This window comes from Dermochelys coriacea, chromosome 2 (assembly GCF_009764565.3).
Source record: "Dermochelys coriacea isolate rDerCor1 chromosome 2, rDerCor1.pri.v4, whole genome shotgun sequence".
Lineage (NCBI taxonomy): Eukaryota > Metazoa > Chordata > Testudines > Dermochelyidae > Dermochelys > Dermochelys coriacea.
The window spans coordinates 229,458,597-229,477,362 of NC_050069.1; the positions used below are offsets into that span (position 1 = coordinate 229,458,597).

Consider the following 18,766-nt stretch of genomic DNA (forward strand, 5'->3'; position numbering starts at 1 on the left):
AATAATGGAGTTCTCTAAAAGGGACAAAGTACAGAAAGTTTTCAACTTGGCCATACTGAATCTGCATTACACATATCTAGTTGCAATGTTTTGTGTAGCCATTTAATCAGGAGAGGGATTAAGTTCAAGGTAAAGAAGACAAAGGGTGGATCCTTACTCCCACTGAAGTCAATGGCAAATTGCCTATTGACTTCAATGGGAGAAGGACCAGAGCCAAAGAAATCTTTGTTTTTCCAAAATGTGCTCCTATTTCAGTTGCCTAGAAAAAAATCTTGATAAAAGTGTATACAAAGCTATTGCTTATCAGATTTCAATGGCTTATCAAAACAATAGCATCACATTTGATTGCCCTCTCACAAGGTTAACATCAGAAGAAAACATGCCATGTAAAGGCACACTTTATTCAAAAGAAACAGGAGGGGGAAGAGAAAAATGAAAAACATTTAAGAGCCTATTGGCAATGCATGGACTAATGATAGGTCAGTTGTTTCTTAAGGAAATAGAAGAAGAATGTTAAAGAAGCTGAGACTTCAGTGACTGGTAGAACTAAAGGAGTTTACACAAAAAGGATAACCACCAAAGCAGTTTTCAGTTTTGGAAGAGGCACAGACCTGCTGTGTGACCTTGGGAAAGTCACTTAACCTCTCCAGGTATGTCTACACTACATCTCAGAGCAAGCCCAGCCAAGGTAAACAGAATTGTGCTAGGGGGACTTTTGGTAGCTCGCTAATAATAGCTGTGTAGACATTGCTTTGACATTGAGACTTGAGAGCCCGAATTCCAACCTGAGTAGTGCTGTGGGGGGAAGCAAACTGTGGGGCTGGCAGAGTAAATCTGTGTGTGTTAATGGGGCATATTGGATCACTGCTGAAAGAGGTCAGAGTTAAGGCTGCGTGGAAACCTTAACTCTGCATTTCCGGGTTTTCAGAAGTTTGAGTTTTGCTGAGCTCAGCGTTCTGCAAGTGGACAACATACCCTCAACTTTGACTGCATTAGTGTAGTATTTTGCCACAATTTCCTACTCTTTTGAAGAAAAAAAAAAAGGTACGTCAGTTCCAAGCTTCTACACTCTACAGCTCTGCCATTGCACTCCAACACACCTGCATCCCACAGCTCTGCTAGTGCACCCCAACACCCATGTACCACCCAAAGTCTTTGGGGGGGAAAATCAGCCATGTGAATGCTTCTTGGAAAGGGAGGAGGAGTTGGGGGCAGAGAAGTGGGGGATCGGAGGAGAGGGGGTTGGGTCCCCTGGCAGAGCTGGAGTGCATATTTAGGAAGGTTGGGGTGCACTGGCAGAGCTGGGAAGTGCCATGCCTTCCTCATCTGAGCCCTCAACTATAGTAGGAAGAGAACCTGAGACGTAAGCCCTTGTATCAGAGGCCTGCTATGAGGCCTGAGCTAAAGTAGTAGTCAAAGCTTTACTAATATAAAGCAAAGACAAGCTGTGAGCAAGAGGCAGAACCTGCTCACAGAATCTGTCAAGAGGGCTGTTATTACTGAAATACACATTCCTAAGATGTGCACAGAGTACTCATGAAAACACATCCCGATATCAAGGATGGTACAAAAACATTCCCCAAGAACAACAGGAACACACTCACCACCCCCATAAAAGATAAGGTCAGGATGACAGTACATAATAGAGATGTTTTAATCGAAGCAATACGTACAAGGTTATGGGTGATAACTAGTCACTTCAGGGGGCAGTAACTTACTACGTCAGTGGGGCAGTACATAACTTGTTTGTATCAGGGTATAAAAATGTATCCCAGAAATGTATTTGTCTAGCCTGGGGAGGAACAGAAAGTTCCGCTGTTCACTGAGCTGTTCCATTGTTACAGGAATACATGTATTAGTGGTCCGGTAGAGTCTGCGGGATATTAGTACCATACTTCATCAACAATAAACTTGGCTGGGTGCCTTTGTACCTTAACGGATCTTGTGGTCATTGGGTGGTTTGCTCAAGATCTGCTGTGCCAGCTGTCTGCACAGAGCTGGGACAGCATACAAAACCACACGCACACACACAACCAAACATCTAACCCAGCAGTTCTCAACCTGTGGGTCGGGACCCCAAAGTGGTTCGTAACCCCATTTTAATTGGGCCACCAGGGCTGTCTTAGACTTGCTAGGGTCCAGGGCTGAAGCCCAAGCCCCATCGCTCAGGGCCAAAGCCGAAGCCCAAAGGCTTCAGCCTTCCACAGTGGGGCTCAGGTTACAGGCCTTAGGCTTCAGCTTTGCCGTCCCCCATACCTTGGGCAGTGTGGCTTGGGCAGACTCGGGCTTCTGTCCCCCCTCCTGGGGTTATGTAGTAATTTTTTGTTGTCAGAAGGGGGTTGCAATACAATTAAGTTTGAGAACCCCTGATCTAACCATACCAACCTCTCTCATTTGTCCCCATTTATGCCCCTCTATAATCCCCCTCCCCTCGCTGCAGCCCCAAACCTCTCTCCCCTCAATTTCCCCCCACTTCTCTGCCCCCTAATACTCTTCTCCTCCCAGGAAGCATTCACATGTATAATTTCCCCCACACATTCCTCCCAAAATCAAACCGCCACCCTTGACTCACAAATTGTAGCAACCGCCAGCCACTTAGTGCAAAACTCCTTTGGTCTTATTTGGGGGCTTGTGATTAATTGATCTGTAGTTATGTTAATAGAAGGGTCAAGTTCAAAGCCATCCAGGGTGAGTTTACTGTCAAACTCAACAAGGTCTGCGATTCACCCAGTGATTAATACCCCTCAGTTTAACAGTACAAAGAAGCGGAAGGAAACTGGGTTTTGTGGGGGCATGTAACTTGGGAACCCTTCAGCCAATTGACCCTAAATCTGGTCACTAACAATACCCTGCCCCTCCATAAGGCATACCAAATTTCAAAGCAATCTGATTAACCATTTGGATTTTAGAGCACTTACAAAAGTCACACTTTAAACCACATAAAATGGCAGGAATGAAAACCTGTTTGCCATTTTTCTGTATTAGCATGTACAGTGTAAAAAAAAAAGTACATTTTCTTAAATATTTCTCTCTGTTTGGGTCCTCCAAAGATTTAGTGGGTGCCACACTCTGCCTTGGGTAAAACTCAACAGATTGAGACCATAGTGACCGGCATCTCAAATAGTTTGCTCTCTAGCTATACCCCCTCTCCCCCAACCTAGAAACATTTTTTTAAAGTGCCTGTTTCAGGGCTTCTCTCTCTGGAACCATTGATTCAAATGACTCCAAATTTGAGTCACTAATTTTACCCTTCACCCTCCTGAAGCACACCAAATTTCAAAAGAAATCTGACTAAGTGTGGTGATTTTAGAGAACTTAGAAAGATCAACTTTTACAAAGATGTCCAGATACGTGGTGCTGGTGTGCCTCTCTAATATTTTTCTCCCCACAACCACCCATGATTACAATCCTAAGCGTTAAGTCAGTCACACATAATTTTGTAACTTCCTTTAGATGCAAAGTCTTACCTCAGAACAAAAATAAACTTCTCTTACCAGGCAATCTTGTGGGTTTCCATGGTGCAGAATTTGGCACATAAGCATGTTTAGTAGCAGTAACAATCAGCTGACTGCCCAGCTTATACTGAAACTTGATGAAGGCAGTGCCACCTGCTCCTGAGGTTCCAGAGGCAATGGAAATCTGGTTGGTAAAAATCTCAATGAAGGCTTCAGTTACTGGCTGATGCGTGCTGGCATCGCTTACATGGACCTTCAGCGCCACTTCTGTAATGACAGACAACCACAATGATTAGCCTTTGGAAAATTTTTGTTACATGTAGTAGTTAGAACAAACTAGGATGCTAACAGTAAGAGATACAGGGCTCAATGCTAATCACTGACACACAGATGTATGTTGCTATTGATCATCCCTACCTATGATTCTCTATTTTAGGTCATGGCCGTCTAGAGAGGTTTGTTAACTCTACAGAGCTGCTACCTGGCAGTACTGCATGCACAGGCCCAATGTTTCATATATATCATTTATATGTAGGGTTCTGTCATACACTGCAGGATACCTGCCATGCTCCCCTGATCTTTACTCTGCTGTTAGCACAGACTATCGAGGTGCTTATACTGCACACATCACCATGGTATCTGGGCAGAAGACAACCAGTCAGTATAAGCAGCAAAAAGCAATGGTCCAAGGCAGAACAACTTTATCCATACTAGAACTTCAGAAACAGCCACGATGGTGCATTTTGCTGGGGGGGGTGGGGCAGTGGCTTAATTTGTCCTTATTCCAGAAACTAACTACTCCTGCAAGTGCCTTCAAATGTACAATTTATTTGTCCAAATTAGAGGCACTCTTATGCCTTTAAAATATGTGCTATGTCATATTGCATTTGATGGATAAGAAGCCAGACACACTGTGTGGCTGGTGCTACCAAGTTCCTCTATTTCCAGGATAGTTTCCTCTCCCTACAATAGTCCCCAACTGACCCCATCCCAATAGCCACTACTACAGCAGCAGCTGCTATCTTCAGCAGTCATGCCCTATGTTCAGAACAGTGCTCAAAGTGCTAGCAATGGTTCTACCCATTCACTAAAGCACTATTCAGGCTTCCCCTTCACAGTCTGTTATCCTCTCTCTTCCACTCCCCAAAGTATGAGCCTGACCTATCCCTCCCACAGTAAGTGGGATTGAGTTCTGTTGCATGTATAAATATTTTGTAGTATTATATATTTTATTTCAAACTGTACATACAGACACTAAGCAGCAAGAAATAATATCAAGTAACAAAGCCAAGAAGGGAACAAGTAAAACTGCTGTAAGATTTCAGTGGTTAAATAATACTGAGTATGCTAGTGAAGGTGAATACTTAGAGAAGGATTTCATTGTCTAATGAAATCCTTCAAGTAAGAGCACCTCTCCTTATGGGCCCTGCATCAGCAAGAAAATATTAGGTCCCTTCAGAAATTTAGACCCAAGAGGCTTGTCTACATGGCCCCGCAACTCAGATTACAGGGGTGTGAATTGAGGCATGTACTAGAGTGCAGTGCTGCACTGTAACTCCCCTGTGTGGATCCTGAAGGTGCAAATCAGAAGGTACCCAAGAAGTCACAATTCAAGGTAATTGCACCTGCATTCCTCCTCTGTGGTCCCTCGATGGCACCCACTCTAGGCTCCCAGTTCCTCAGCCTTCACCTTTCATGGGTAGAGACCCGCATCTCCCTCCCTCCTGACTGGAGTTTTTCAAGGCTTCACAGTTCTCTGCCTACACAGTGGTATCCAGCAAGCCAGAGCACCTAAAAGGCCAGCAGATGCACTTTGCTTTCTCTCCAGAGTCTATGAATGGCATAACTGCTGCAGTCACAAGTTACCACACAGCTCTTTCTGAGCAAGCACATTTATTCTCAAGGTGAAGGCATTACAGGGAAAACAATTAAAAACAATAAAAAGAACCTATGTCCATGAAAAAAAAATGTTTACCAGAGGCCACCCCAACTCCAGCCTCAGGCTGTGGTAGGTGTCAGTCCTTTAAAACCCACAACCGGGTTTTCCACATGGTTACAAATTCAGAACTGTCTCCGATTCTGAACCAGAACAACCATGAATAGTTGAGTCTTTCTTTTGTAAAGTTTGGGCCTTTGATAGAAGCCTCATGCAACAGGTGATCAGCAGACAATGGTCCACTCATCAGGGCATAGCTGGGTTTTTGCACAACCAGAGGTGGGAATTTGCATTAACTCCTCCCTAGATATTTCCCAGGAAAACCAGTTAGCACTTTGGCACATTCTTGTCTGGCATATTGTTCAATATAGTCCTTTGCATCCCTAGGTCTCACATCTCCCCCCTTGAGAAGTTACATACCATTGTTACATGCAATAATACATAAAACTATTCATTTAATACAATGGACCCCAAAGTCACGTAAACTTAATTCAATAATGACAGGTTTCAGAGTAGCAGCCGTGTTAGTCTGTATTCGCAAAAAGAAAAGGAGTACTTGTGGCACCTTAGAGACTAACAAGCATTGGCCTATTAAACTCAGGGTTGTGAGTTCAAACCTTGAGGGGGCCACTTAGGGATCTTGGGCAAAAATTGGAGAGTGGTCCTGCTTTGAGCAGGGGGTTGGACTAGATGATCTCCTGAGGTCCCTTCCAACTCTGATATTCTATTTCTACTCCAATTTAAATTTATTTGAGCATAAGCTTTCGTGAGCTACAGCTCACTTCATCGGATGCAACATGAAGTGAGCTATAGCTCATGAAAGCTTATGCTCAAATAAATTTGTTAGTCTTTAAGGTGCCACAAGTACTCCTTTTCTTAATTCAATAAGGTCTCCCAAGGATACTGTAAGAAATTACCGTATCTGTCACAACTAGTTTGCGTTAATGTAGCACTTTAATGCATACTAGATACCTTTTAGTTTGTGCCAGCAGTGTCCACAGGAGCAGTGTGTACTGCAATTCACACCTTTGTAGTCTGAACTGTGGGGCCATGTAGACATAGCCAAAGACTACACTTACAAGCACAAGAATGATAAGTGCCAGACACCCCTAAATAAAAATCCCATTCTAATTCATCACCACCACAACACCTCCATTTGTAACTTGGCAACCAAGGGTGCTAGTTTAAAGTAAATCAGCATGAAGTATATTCTGGCCATTAAAGATTCTGGATTTGTTCCCAGTTTTACATTTAATAGTTAAAAATCCCAACATATATTGAAAAAAAATGTATATACATATGTACTGCAGTAGACCCGGACACTAATATATGGTACGAAGAGCCTCATAAGGAGTCCCACCTTACACACTAGTCACAGACAGACTATTTTTCTACATGTATTTAAGAAGCAGAAAGGCAAGGAGGGAAATGTGCTTTAATTTTTGAAAGCTGCAGAAAACAAGTGCTCTTAGATCTGAAGTGAGACAGGCAAGTTGTTAGGCAAGTCAAAAGGAAAAGAAATGCTAACAAAAGCCAGAAGAATAAGTGCAGCAAAGGATAATGAGGCATGCATTAAAAAGGAGAGCAAGGAAACAAGGCTAACTGAATATTATGGTAACAGGAAACGTTGGTAACATAAGAAGCACAGTTCTAAACAACTAGAACTAATAATGTGCTAAGAGAGATCTAGAATGGAATAGGGGAGGAGACCAGAAGTGAAAACTTACAAAATGTCATACATATTGAATTTTTTCTCAAAATTTATAATTTTAGAATAGAGGTTGCTACTAGAATTGAATAAGTGATGAAGACAGTAATAAAAATATCTACATGTAAATCCTTTTCTCTTTCCTAAGAGAGAGTGGGGGGACTATGGGTCCTCCCCTCCAGGACACCCCATTCAGATTTTCTTCTCCCCATTTCTTTTCTACACAAATCCCTGCGTCAAGGCAACTTTCTCTTCAGTAAGGTGGGCTAGATCTGACTTTCCACGTCCAGGAATGCTGCTATCAGCCTGTTACGATAAAGGCCATTGGACAGCAACGCATCCTCCACTTCTGGGAAGTTAGGAAAATATACCGGAAATGCTGTTCCAAGTCAATGTCACTGGATCACCCACCCAGATTTTATCTATTCCTTCCTCTTTTTTCAATAGATTTTTTTTTCAATTTGATTTATTTTGTACTGGAGGAAAAAAAACTCTTGTAGACTTAAACACATCCAGTTCCTCTTCCCTTGTTTATCTTAACTGACACATTGTGAACGGTCAAAGACCTACTTAAAACAAGGGCTCTCTCTCCCCCACAGCTCCTTTTTGCTTCTTATCTAATCCAACAGTGAAGTCATGAATGCTGTACCTGCAGCATCACAATAATTTCAACAGCAACAGACTGATTACGAACTTCAATCAGGAGAGAGAGTGCTGCAGAAAAATCCTTTCTCAAAACAAAATGGTGTTAAGAATGAGGTCCCATAGCAAGATCATCTCTATAGAAATGCAAAAGTCAGAGGAAATCTAACTGGTGCACAGGGATCACAGCCAGAACTGAAATACTCGAGTAAATTCTATTTAAGGAAGAGATCGGAAGTGAGAGATTTAAGGAGGGTGGGGAGAGAGAAGGATAAAGACAGTAAGCAATTCTAGATCAGACAGTCTGACCTCCAGTTAACAGTGAGGTTTTAGAGTGAATTATTAGATACACCGAAAAGGAGTGTTTAATTAGTAAAAGCTGCTTTAGACGAATCAGTATGAACTCAGGAAGACCGTATTTAAAACATCTGGCAAAGTTGTCAGTTGGAAATATCAAGAAGACAGACAGAGGAGATGTAGCAGATGAATTATTCTTGATTTTACCAGAATACCATAGCAGAGAGCTACGTTAGAATTAAACACACATGGAACTCAAAGGAAGAGTCCAACATGGTTGGAAAATTGGATGAAGAGCAGAAAGCAGAGAGTCCGGGGGTTGGGCAGAGGGGAAAGATGTACTCAGAGAATATGCTCTAAGGAAGAAGAGTCAGTAGCAGTCTTCTGAAGAACTATATTAGTGTTGTGCTTTTTTATTTACAAAAAAGTTATGTTCATTCATTAATACTAGCAGAAAACGAAGTGTCTATTGATTCTATAGGTAAGGTCTTGGAGGAAGGGAGGGAAAAATTAAGGTTCACAGCATCATTGCAATTACAGTGCCTTAGCAATGCTATATGCCCAAAGCAAGTCTGAGACCCAGCTATATTCTAACTCCTTTCTTTTGGATGCTCCCAGGGGCACTGTCTGGATGGGCAAAAAGGATAGGTAGACTTGTCTACATGAGAAAGTTGTACTGGTTTAGCTTAAGGTGTGATTCTAAATCAATATAAGATAAAGCAATGCAACTTGTGTGTAACAATGCCTGTTTTTCATCCACATTAGTTCACTTGAGTTAGCTTAACATGGATTGAAGTCCTAATGCTGATTAAAGATGCTAGCTAATGTGTTTCAAACCATATTAGCTGGCCACATGGCAGCCTAGTAAGGAGCAGTTAGCAGGCCCAGGTTGGGAGGCTCTCGTTGGGAGTTAACATGATTGAAAAATATACCATTTTTGCCCATCAAGACAGAACCATCGATGATAAATTATCGTAGCAGTACCAAAATGCTGAACTATCTGCAACTCCTACTGCTAATTTCCCTGTGCTGAAATGGCACCTCCATAAGCAATAGTTTCTACTGGTCTCTGAGGAAATTTTGCAGCTGTACAAAGAAAACACCTTACACAGCAACCCAAAATATCATTGAATACTGGGAAAAAGGAAGTAATACATATATTTATATAATAAAAATAAGAGATGAATGATGGAATGCAATTGTCATGCCTTCTGGAGTGGCTCACAAGTGTGAGTGCCAACTTCAGGGCAGACTGTTAAGAAGCAGAGAAAACCCCCAAACTGGTTGTATGTTCTAGAATTACATATTACCAACCCAGTATCAAGTTTGAACTCCTCTAGCACTATAACAGCCTTAACATGGAGTCACAGTCAGTCAGTCCACTTGGGCATTCTGGTCTATTTTGCCACCCAGGCAAGCTAGTGTTTGTGACTGATGGTCCCTTACATCAAAAATCATAACAGTATTCCCCAAAGGACCAGTCACTTTCCTCAGGTCAATTGTACCATAGATCTCTCACCAAAGACTAACTTGTAGCCAATCCTGTAATAATTTACTAAATTTCCTAGATTTACTAGCTAGGAAAAAGTAGTGAGAGTTATTTACAAGATTAAAGCAGGTAATATAACACACACAAATGAGTTACAGTTGTAGATTCCAAAAAATAAACAATTTATGATAAGCAAACTTCATATGTCCTTTAGCGCTAAATCTGGTAAAACATCTGGGGAGGAGGTGTCTTTTCCTTATCCTTAATGATTCTTGGCCCTTTAGAGCCCAAACAGCAAAAAAAGTACCTAGCTTATCCTTGTCAGGGATTTTTATCCCCTTCTTCCCAGAGTCCAAGATGATGGGATGAGTTCATCATGTGCAGGTCTCCTCTTCATGGAGGGGGTGAGGAGTGCAATTAACAAAGTCTTTATTCTTTTGGCATCTCGCAATGGTGTATTTGGTTTCAAAAGCTTTCTGGTTGGGCAGAACCTAACATCTTGTGTAGGAAGCCGGCATTTGCACTAGAGAAGGCTTCTTTCCTGTTTGATGAGTTACCGAGGGTTACAATGTAAACATTTGCTATTGCTTTAAAACATAGCGTACAGATAAGTGAAACTAATACATGCAGCATCCTACAAGCTATTCATAAGGTCTAAACACCAAAAAGTTTCTTACAATTCTAATATCCATTCTCCCAATACTAACACAGGTGAACCAGGCTGGTTTCCAGTTATGCATCTCTCAATGTTCAATGGGGTCTTGGCATAAGCTGGCACCTGGTTTGCCAGCATCACAGCAATGACAAAAGAAAATACTCTAAAAGAATAGATCCATCACCACATGAGTCAAAGGGGCGTGTTGGGGTGCTGGAATCGAGTTTTTACCTTAACTCATACAAAGGAAGCTGAGCTATCTTTTTTTCAGGCTTTTTTAAAAAAAATTTCCACATTTCAGGAGTATCATCAAGACTTGATTTCCGGGATTTTGCTAGAGATCTATCTGGAGGATTAAAGAACTGGGGTGGGAGCTTTCACAGCTATTAATTGAAGGAGCTTTGGAAAAGATATTTTCACTCAGTTTGTCTGTCAGTAAAATAGTGGTTAATTTAAAAAGTTTTAAGCTTTAAAAAGTCCGTTACTATCTCATGCACTCAGGCGTAGCTTCTTTAATACGTGTGGGTGACATAGTCCTACTGGCTCTCCAGTCATCCATAAGCTCTTCCAGGAAAAAAATAAAAGAAATGAGACCCAAATCCCCAATCCACCCTCTTTTAAAAAAACAACCACTCTCCTTTCAGGTCTTCTCTATATATTATAAAACAGCAGAGTAAGAGAGCTTCTGTTTTACGCTTTGCAGACTCCTGTTTAAATAGATCTGAAAACTGAGGGGTGGCAAATCTGGCAGTTGTAAATGTTTTGCTTACAAACAATAAAGTGTTAAGAGAGACCTGTGGAAAAATCTTATGATTTAGGACTCAAGAATTTAAAAGGGAAACGGGACTACAGATAACCAGAAAATTAGTAATGCGGTAGATATGGAGTTAATCCATGAGATGGGATCAGAGTCACTGCAGTTGTGCACTCAAGCAAGCACCACTAACCAGCGTCTCCTTCTTTACAGTTACACTCCTTTGTGCTCCTGAGTAATCACATCCTATCTGTTTTTACAACAACAAGGACAAACCAAAAACCACTAGTTTGAGAGAAAGCAGTCACTTAACTATAACTCTCAATTTCTTGAACTAAATTTATTTTCAGCTTTATAAAGAAAACCAGTATCCCCAAGGTTATCATTTGGGATAGCCAAATCAAAACACTGACATTCAAACTTAAAATCCTATCTGGCTTTTCAATCTTTTTAAGAGTTTTTACTAAATCTAAAGCTCATGTGAAGAACCCCCTCAATGCCATGTTTCATGAACCATGTTTTTCCTTCATCAGATACCAGTTTCCTCAAGAACTGAGGCCAGTCAGTGTAGTCTCCCAAACCAGCCTCTTGAAAATTATTGGGTTTTATTGACATAAGCAAATAATGGCAAATACAATTGAAAGGCCTGATCCTGAGAAATGCTAAGTATCAGAACTTCTGCTGAAAATAAAAGAAAAAAACAACAACAACAGAATGAAGTTGTAACTTTAAGCCAGTAAAGAACTGTCACTTCTTATTGGATTTAGGCCCCAATCCTACAAAATGATCTGTGAGAACACACTTCTACGTCTGTGCAAAGTCCAACCAATGTCAACTGGGCAGAGGTCTGCTTCTGATAAGCTTTACAGAATCAAGGTAGTAATTATTACGCATCTTAGTTACAGCAGAATTTTTCCTCTGGGACTTTCCTAAGCAGGGACAAACTCAGGATATTACAAAATTAAAAACTGTATAAATTCCTAGATTGTGATTAAAGAAAAAGAAAGGAAAGGAAAACAGTCTACTCATTTAAAAAAAAACCCCATCAACACAGTTATGAATTCTATTTAAAGCTACTTCCTCCACACAGCTTAAGTTTACTAACACCACACTTGGTATTGATACCTACATGACAAATGGGTAAGTTTTTCCTCTTTTTGTTTTAAACCTTTGGTCCATTTGTAAGGTCATCCTTTCTGAACAATAGGATTTCCATCTATCTGGGGGAAAATATTTTATAGATAAAGAAATGCTCCACACCCTCTTGTCACAAATGCCAGCTCAAGTATTTAATATTGCCATCTCATTTAAACAGGCAGTAGCAAGAAGTCTTTTTTTTACCGACAATTGAGGTTTTAAAATAACAGAGTACGAGTATGCAAGTGGCTGTGTGTGGGGAAAGGAAGAGTGTGCATACAAAAATGTATCCAACAGCCAGTAACATATGGACCTTGAGTTGGCTAATGAAAGTGGTTTTGGTAGGCTGCATTTACATGAACCACATCGAATAGTAAATCAAGCAAGCCTGTAAAGAATCCACATCAAAACCAGACAAAATATGTACAAAACAGGGACCGATCCTGCTATAGGGGTATCTAACACATGGAATTATTTTGGTTCTGTAAGAATTATGTTGGGGAAGTTCTATGGCCTGTGTTATACCGGAGGTCAGATTAAATTATCCAAGGGGTCCCTTCTAGCCGTGGCATCTATGAATCAAAAGAGGGAAAGAAAATGCAGGTATACTGTGTGGGTCACAAGACATGATTGCTAAAACCTGGGCCAGACCTCAGCTAGTTCTAAATTGGCATCGACTTCAGTGGAGCTGTGCCAATTTACAATAGCAAAGGATCTAGCTCGAAAGGTCTGCATCTGATCTCTGTTCTGTATGATCTCTGATGCTGTCATCAAATTCTTTATAATTCTCAATTGTTAACTTTATCTTGTAAAGAGCAATATGCAAGCACATGAAACAGCAAAAGCAAACCTCACAGTGACTTGCCAAAATGCTCCTGCGCGACAATGATTGAACAGAACTTATACCAATAAAAGCGTCAGGTGCCAAAACAGGCCATTTATTAACAAAATTTGAGAAACAAACCAAAACAAAAGCAGCAGCTAAACAAATCCTGGTTAAAACTAGGTAACTGATATCTTAGGAGTAAAGTTTAATTTATTAACCAGGCAACTATAAGTACCTGTTTGCTGACCACTCACTCGTTCAGCTTGCCAGCCAGGCTTTTGTAGCCAATGGAAAGTTCTCTTGAGACCTTGTACTTAAAACTCTTTCCTTTTATAGTGCTAAATGCAGCAAGCTTTGTTTGGGGTAACTCGGGGGTTTTCCATATCTCTGGACTGGATGCAGCTAGATGTGTAATTAAGACGACCCAGGTCTTTTAGAGAAGAGACAATCTGAAGAAGTTTATGTTGAAGAAAAAACAACAACAAAGTCAGCAAGGATTCACACACCCTGTTTGAATCCTGGTCCACACAACTGTGTCAGAGGCATTCTCTCCCCACACCTAATAAATTGTACTCCCCTGAGCAATAGTGTGAAAAAGAGTCCCTTGCAGACAAAGAGGTAATAAAATGGAATAGCTGGCCAGCCTTAGAAAAGAAAGACAGGGAAGATTTTCTATCAAAGCTCACAGGCTAGCAGGTAAATATATCTGGGGACCCTATACTTCTGCAGTTTGACTTCATGGGCATGGATCAGCAGCACACTAGAGCTGCCTGCAAGCCCCATAATGAGGATGAAGAGTCACCTGTTAAGAGTCTCCATTCCTAGGAACTCAAAGGCAAAATAAGGAGTAGTGCCTAGCCTCACTACTGCTTGAAATCTAAGCCCCTACATTGAGACCCTTTGCTAGTCTGACAGAGTTTGTGTTTAGGGCACAGTGCAAGGCCTATCTCTAAGGCTTTTGTCTAAAGGGAAATGCAATTTTGTCTTGTGGTGGAACTCCGCCCCACAAAAAATACTCTGCTGTATTAAGTTGTGTATGTGCTTCCTGCAGTAATCTGGCACCTTATAAATCAAAGCAAAAATACATTAATTTAGCCCAACTTCTATATCTATATAATAACAATACACAAATGTGTATTCTAAACCAGAGGCACAAAAAACTAATTGAGCAGAAGGTAAACTAGAGTACTCCTATACCATTTCCAGTGACAGCCAGGCAACTGCAGAAGCATGTACTTGGGTGAGTGAAGGATCATATGAAAAACTTCATCCTTGACTGTTCCATGTATCAAAGGGGACTTGCAAAGCCCGAGCTACTACAAATTAATTTCTTGTAAAAACAGTAGGAATTTGCTTTAATTTAAAAGTGAGAGAGCTATATGCATAATTCCTAGATGAGACTCTGATGCCCTATTGTAAAGTGATTAAACAAGCGTTTATAATTAACCTGAAACTTGCATGACTATGAAACTCATGAATAGCAATAGTTACATTAATAGCCCCAGCTTTGATCTTTATAGGAACTGTGTGTGACACTCAGTAATTTCATTTCCAAAACTTGTATTTTATAGACCCTGCACTATAAGAAGATACTGCCAGGGAATGCAGACAGAAGTAGAGTTTGAAGGCTTTAGCTTGCCACACATGTAATTGTAGCCCAGTGGTCCAGTTTACCTCTATTATATTCACTGCTTTGCATTATATTCTGCTTTATTATATTCAGCAGTGATGCAAAGAACCTACAGGCTTGTATCCTGTAAGACGCTGGCTTCAGCAGTTAGCATGAGGCTTGAGGCCTATGAACTTTGGCAAAGATAAACTTAGGTAACTCATAAGTTTTGGGGAACTGGAAGTAGAATGTAGGGGGTAATTCTGTCCATAATGACCTCAGCCAACCACAGAACATGAACACACACCAGCTTCTGGAAGATTTTGGATGGAACATCTGACCTCAAGAGTGCCATGGCAACGAATTGACGTATATGATAATGGGTGAAATCATAAATACACTAACCTATAGAAAATGGATACCTTAACATTGGTAAGGGGAGGAAATACAAATAAGGAAGAGGGGAAAAACCCCTATTGAATATGTATTAGGCATGGTAACGCCAGCATAACATATTATAAAAGTGGCATCCCAGGCAATAGGGAAGAGAGATGTAGCTCTTGGGAGGGGCCAGAGATGGCCACTGGTGAAGATAAGGAAGGTGACGGTGATGAAGATGATAATGGCTAACATTTCAGGTTGTTCTGCAAGGGATGGTGAGAGTATGGATGTTCAGATGTACTTTCTGTATTATTGCTATCTACTTTACTGAGTTAGAGTGTGTGGGACTTCGCTAAATATATTATAAATTATTTATTTGTAAATATAAAAGAGTTCCTATCGTGTGAGTGTTGCACCTGTGCACACTGGGGTTCCCAACTACTGTATATAATAATTTTAATAATACTGGGCCTGATCTTGGGATAAGAACCTGTCAATGTTCAAAGTGATAACTGGGAATTTTTATTCATAATCTATGGATCAGTCTACATATGCATTCTTTACTAGACATGAAAAAGTAATCCTAATTTTAAAAAATATCCACTCTTTATCAACGGATTCTTTCAAAACACAGGTGAGAAATCAATACAAGAGTAAAGCTATGCACTAATATTTTTCAGCTGGTGAGCATTAATTCTCCACTGCTTCAGGTTAAAATCACTGCTGATTTTGCATCACCACCTATGAGATGTTTCCAGAACAACAACACACAGATGAGCTGAAAATGCTGCACAGCTCACAAGGATATTAGGCCAAAATTGCATGTAATGCACCAGTAGCCTACTTTGAAAACCTTCATCTTCAAGGATCCTTTGCTGTACATACTAATTTTTCTTAGAATGGAGTCTCAAAGCTGCAATTATGTTAAATAAATCAACACACATGACCGTAAGAATACATCAGACACACATTTATTAACTACTCAATTTAATTGAAATTGGATACACATGCTGGGCAGGGAAAGCAGGCATGCATTAATTTTGCTTATTGCAGAGTATTTTAAAATCCTTACTTCATGTTTCTGAAATCAGTAAAGCTCAGTTTTGAAAGAAAAAGTGGGATGTGATCACTGAAGCAAGCATGATTCTATAACCCTTACTCAAGCTGCATGAGTAGTCTCATTGACTCCCACAGAGTCAAGGCTGCAGTGCTGACTCAGATTGTGTGTATTTGAACTCTATCTAAGCACTTACATGCTCCCATAATTGAAGCAATTGAGCAGTGAATTTACCCTCACACCATCCCTCTGAGGTATTACACTCCTGTTGGGGAAACTGAAGCACAAAAAGATCAATTGGAATAGTCAAAGTCACACAGGAAGTCTGGGACAGAGTTGGTAACGGATCTCACATCTCCCAAGTCCTGCTCCAGTTCCTGGTCTCATGGTTAAGACTCTTCAAAACATAACCACATCTCTGTGGTTATTCTGGCTTATAATCAACACCAATTTTTCTCCCCCTTCTTTGACAGGCCATGTTTTGATGTCTATAGTTGAAATAAACAATAGTAATGGGATATTTTTAGTTGGTTCCAGTTGGGTGGAGGCTTGCTATTCTTGCATGTACTTATTAAGGGCTTGGCTACACTTGAGAGTTACAGCGCAATAAAGGAGCCCCGGCACACTAGCTCACTACCTGTCCACACTGGTAAGGCACGTAGAGCGCTCTGACTTCACAGCTACAGCGCTGTTGGTACTCCACCTTGGCAAGTGGAATAACATTTGCTGCACCCCCGCGCTTTACTGCGCCCTGATCAGCCTCCGGAAATGTCCCATAACCCCCTTAAGTCAAGTGGCCACTCTTGTCACTGTTTTTGAATCGCTGCAGGAATGCAGATATGCCCTTTGAAAGCTCTGTTTCTGACAGCCGGCTGCTTATCTACTCCGAGACAAACCAACCATTAGTGTGGAATGCTTGTGTAAGAGAGAGAGGGGTCGGGGGGGGGGGATCTGCTGCTGTCTGAACTTACAAGACAGCATGCTGACATGCTCTCAGTCCCCTAAAACCCATTCTCTCTCCCCCCACAGACACACAACACACTCCCTGTCACACTCCACCCCCAGCCCCATTTGAAAAGCACGTTGCAGTCACTTGCATGAAGGGATAGCTGCCCATAATGCACCGCTCCCAATGCCGCTGCAAGTGCTGCAAATGTGGCCATGCCGGTATGCTTGAAGCTGTCAGTGTGGAAAGACTGCAGCACTTTCCCTATTGCGCTCTTCGAAGGCTGGTTTAACTCAAAGCGTTCTACATCTGCAAGTTTAGCCATGCCCTAAGTCTCCTACCTATCATGGCAGTGATTGTGTTTCTCTGTGGTCCAATTTACTCGTTATTATACAGACAATAGATGCTATAGTGTTCATGACAGTGGTTGGGACAAAGCTTGACTTGGAGCTATCTAGGCATATACTGTACTTGCAAACTGGGCTGAATACATAAAAGCATCCTAAGTCATGTTAAGCTTTTCTTGTTATCATATCACACTGAAAAATCATATCTAATTTGTTGTCCAGTATTATTTCTAGAGTCATTTTCCTTTACTTCTTTTTAAGGTCTCCCTACTATTCAGTATCTGTGTTTTGATTATTTTTCCTCTTCATGCATTAACATGAATTTGTCCATACTGAATCCGATCTTATTTCCTGCCAATACTTCCAATATCTCCAGGCATCTGTGTTATTTCTTCCCTCATCAATGTTTGTTGTCCTGTTTAAAATCATCTGCAGATTTAATTAACTTACACCTTTATCCCATCTTCCAGATAATTAAATTAAGATGTTAAACAAGATGGGACCCAATGCAGATTCCTATAGCATCCTACTATAAAACTTCTCCAGTCTGACAGATAGCCACTTGTCATTACATTTGTATGCGTCTTCATCCAGTTTCCAATGCATGCAGCAGCATTCTCATCCAAGTCAATTTGAATTAATTTTTCAATTAATGTTTTCATGAAGGCTGTTGTACCATGTAAAATTTCAGCTGTGATGACTGCCTCACTATTCAGTGCATGACAACTGATCAGCAAACAAAACTTGTGCTATTTAAATTACTATAATAGTATATAGTGATCTTAACTTTTGATCTTACTCTTGACAGATAATTTTAAAAGCTACATACATCTAAATTCAATTTTAAAATATCAAATTAATATTAAAATCTGATCTTTTTTCAAAATTTATTTCTATCCATCCTGATATGAAGTGATCTTATATAGCAGTCACTTAGCAATACACTTTAAGCAGGATTCAATGTATCTGAACTTATTGGCTCATGTGTTCCACACGCTCCATAAACCTTAATGAGAATCATGTGGTTATATCTACATCTTGCTGTGCATCTTCCTTGCTAGCTACTTGTCAGTTTCAAAATTTATTTAACAGGGTGCTGTCAAGCCACCAGTCCAGTTTACATTGCTACTTTTGGCACAGCTTGAAAATGGGGCATACCTAATTAGCTGGTGGTAGCATTACAATTCTGCCCATCTATGGCACTTGTCATATCCCCATCACCACAGCACCAAGGTGTCAGAGTGAATGCCGGGGTCATTGTTTGCTCTCTTTATACACTGATCTCAACATAAAACTTGACTATTGTATTTACCAACTTGTTATATAGATCATGTGGCGATGAAAAGAGGGATCATTACTTATGCTGTGAAGATCGGCAGAAAATTTATGTCATGACCATATGAACCATTCCCCTTAAGAAGGCTCTCACCTTGATTCTGAATAAGTACTGAATTCTGAAAAGCGTCCCTTCTCAGCCCTCTGTTTAGGATACCAGCACTGCAAACACGCATCCATTTAAATCAAGAT

The 18,766-nt window shown here is 40.7% G+C and overlaps 1 protein-coding gene across 1 annotated transcript in view; it reads right to left on the reverse strand.

Moving 5' to 3' along the window:
- The window catches only part of FAM171A1 (family with sequence similarity 171 member A1), a 132,162-nt gene that overhangs the window by 58,615 nt on the left and 54,781 nt on the right, over positions 1-18,766 (reverse strand). Inside the window, exon 2 of the mRNA XM_043509385.1 lies at positions 3,495-3,719. Within this exon, the coding sequence (XP_043365320.1) occupies positions 3,495-3,719 (225 nt within the window). The remainder of the gene's footprint in view (positions 1-3,494; positions 3,720-18,766) is intronic.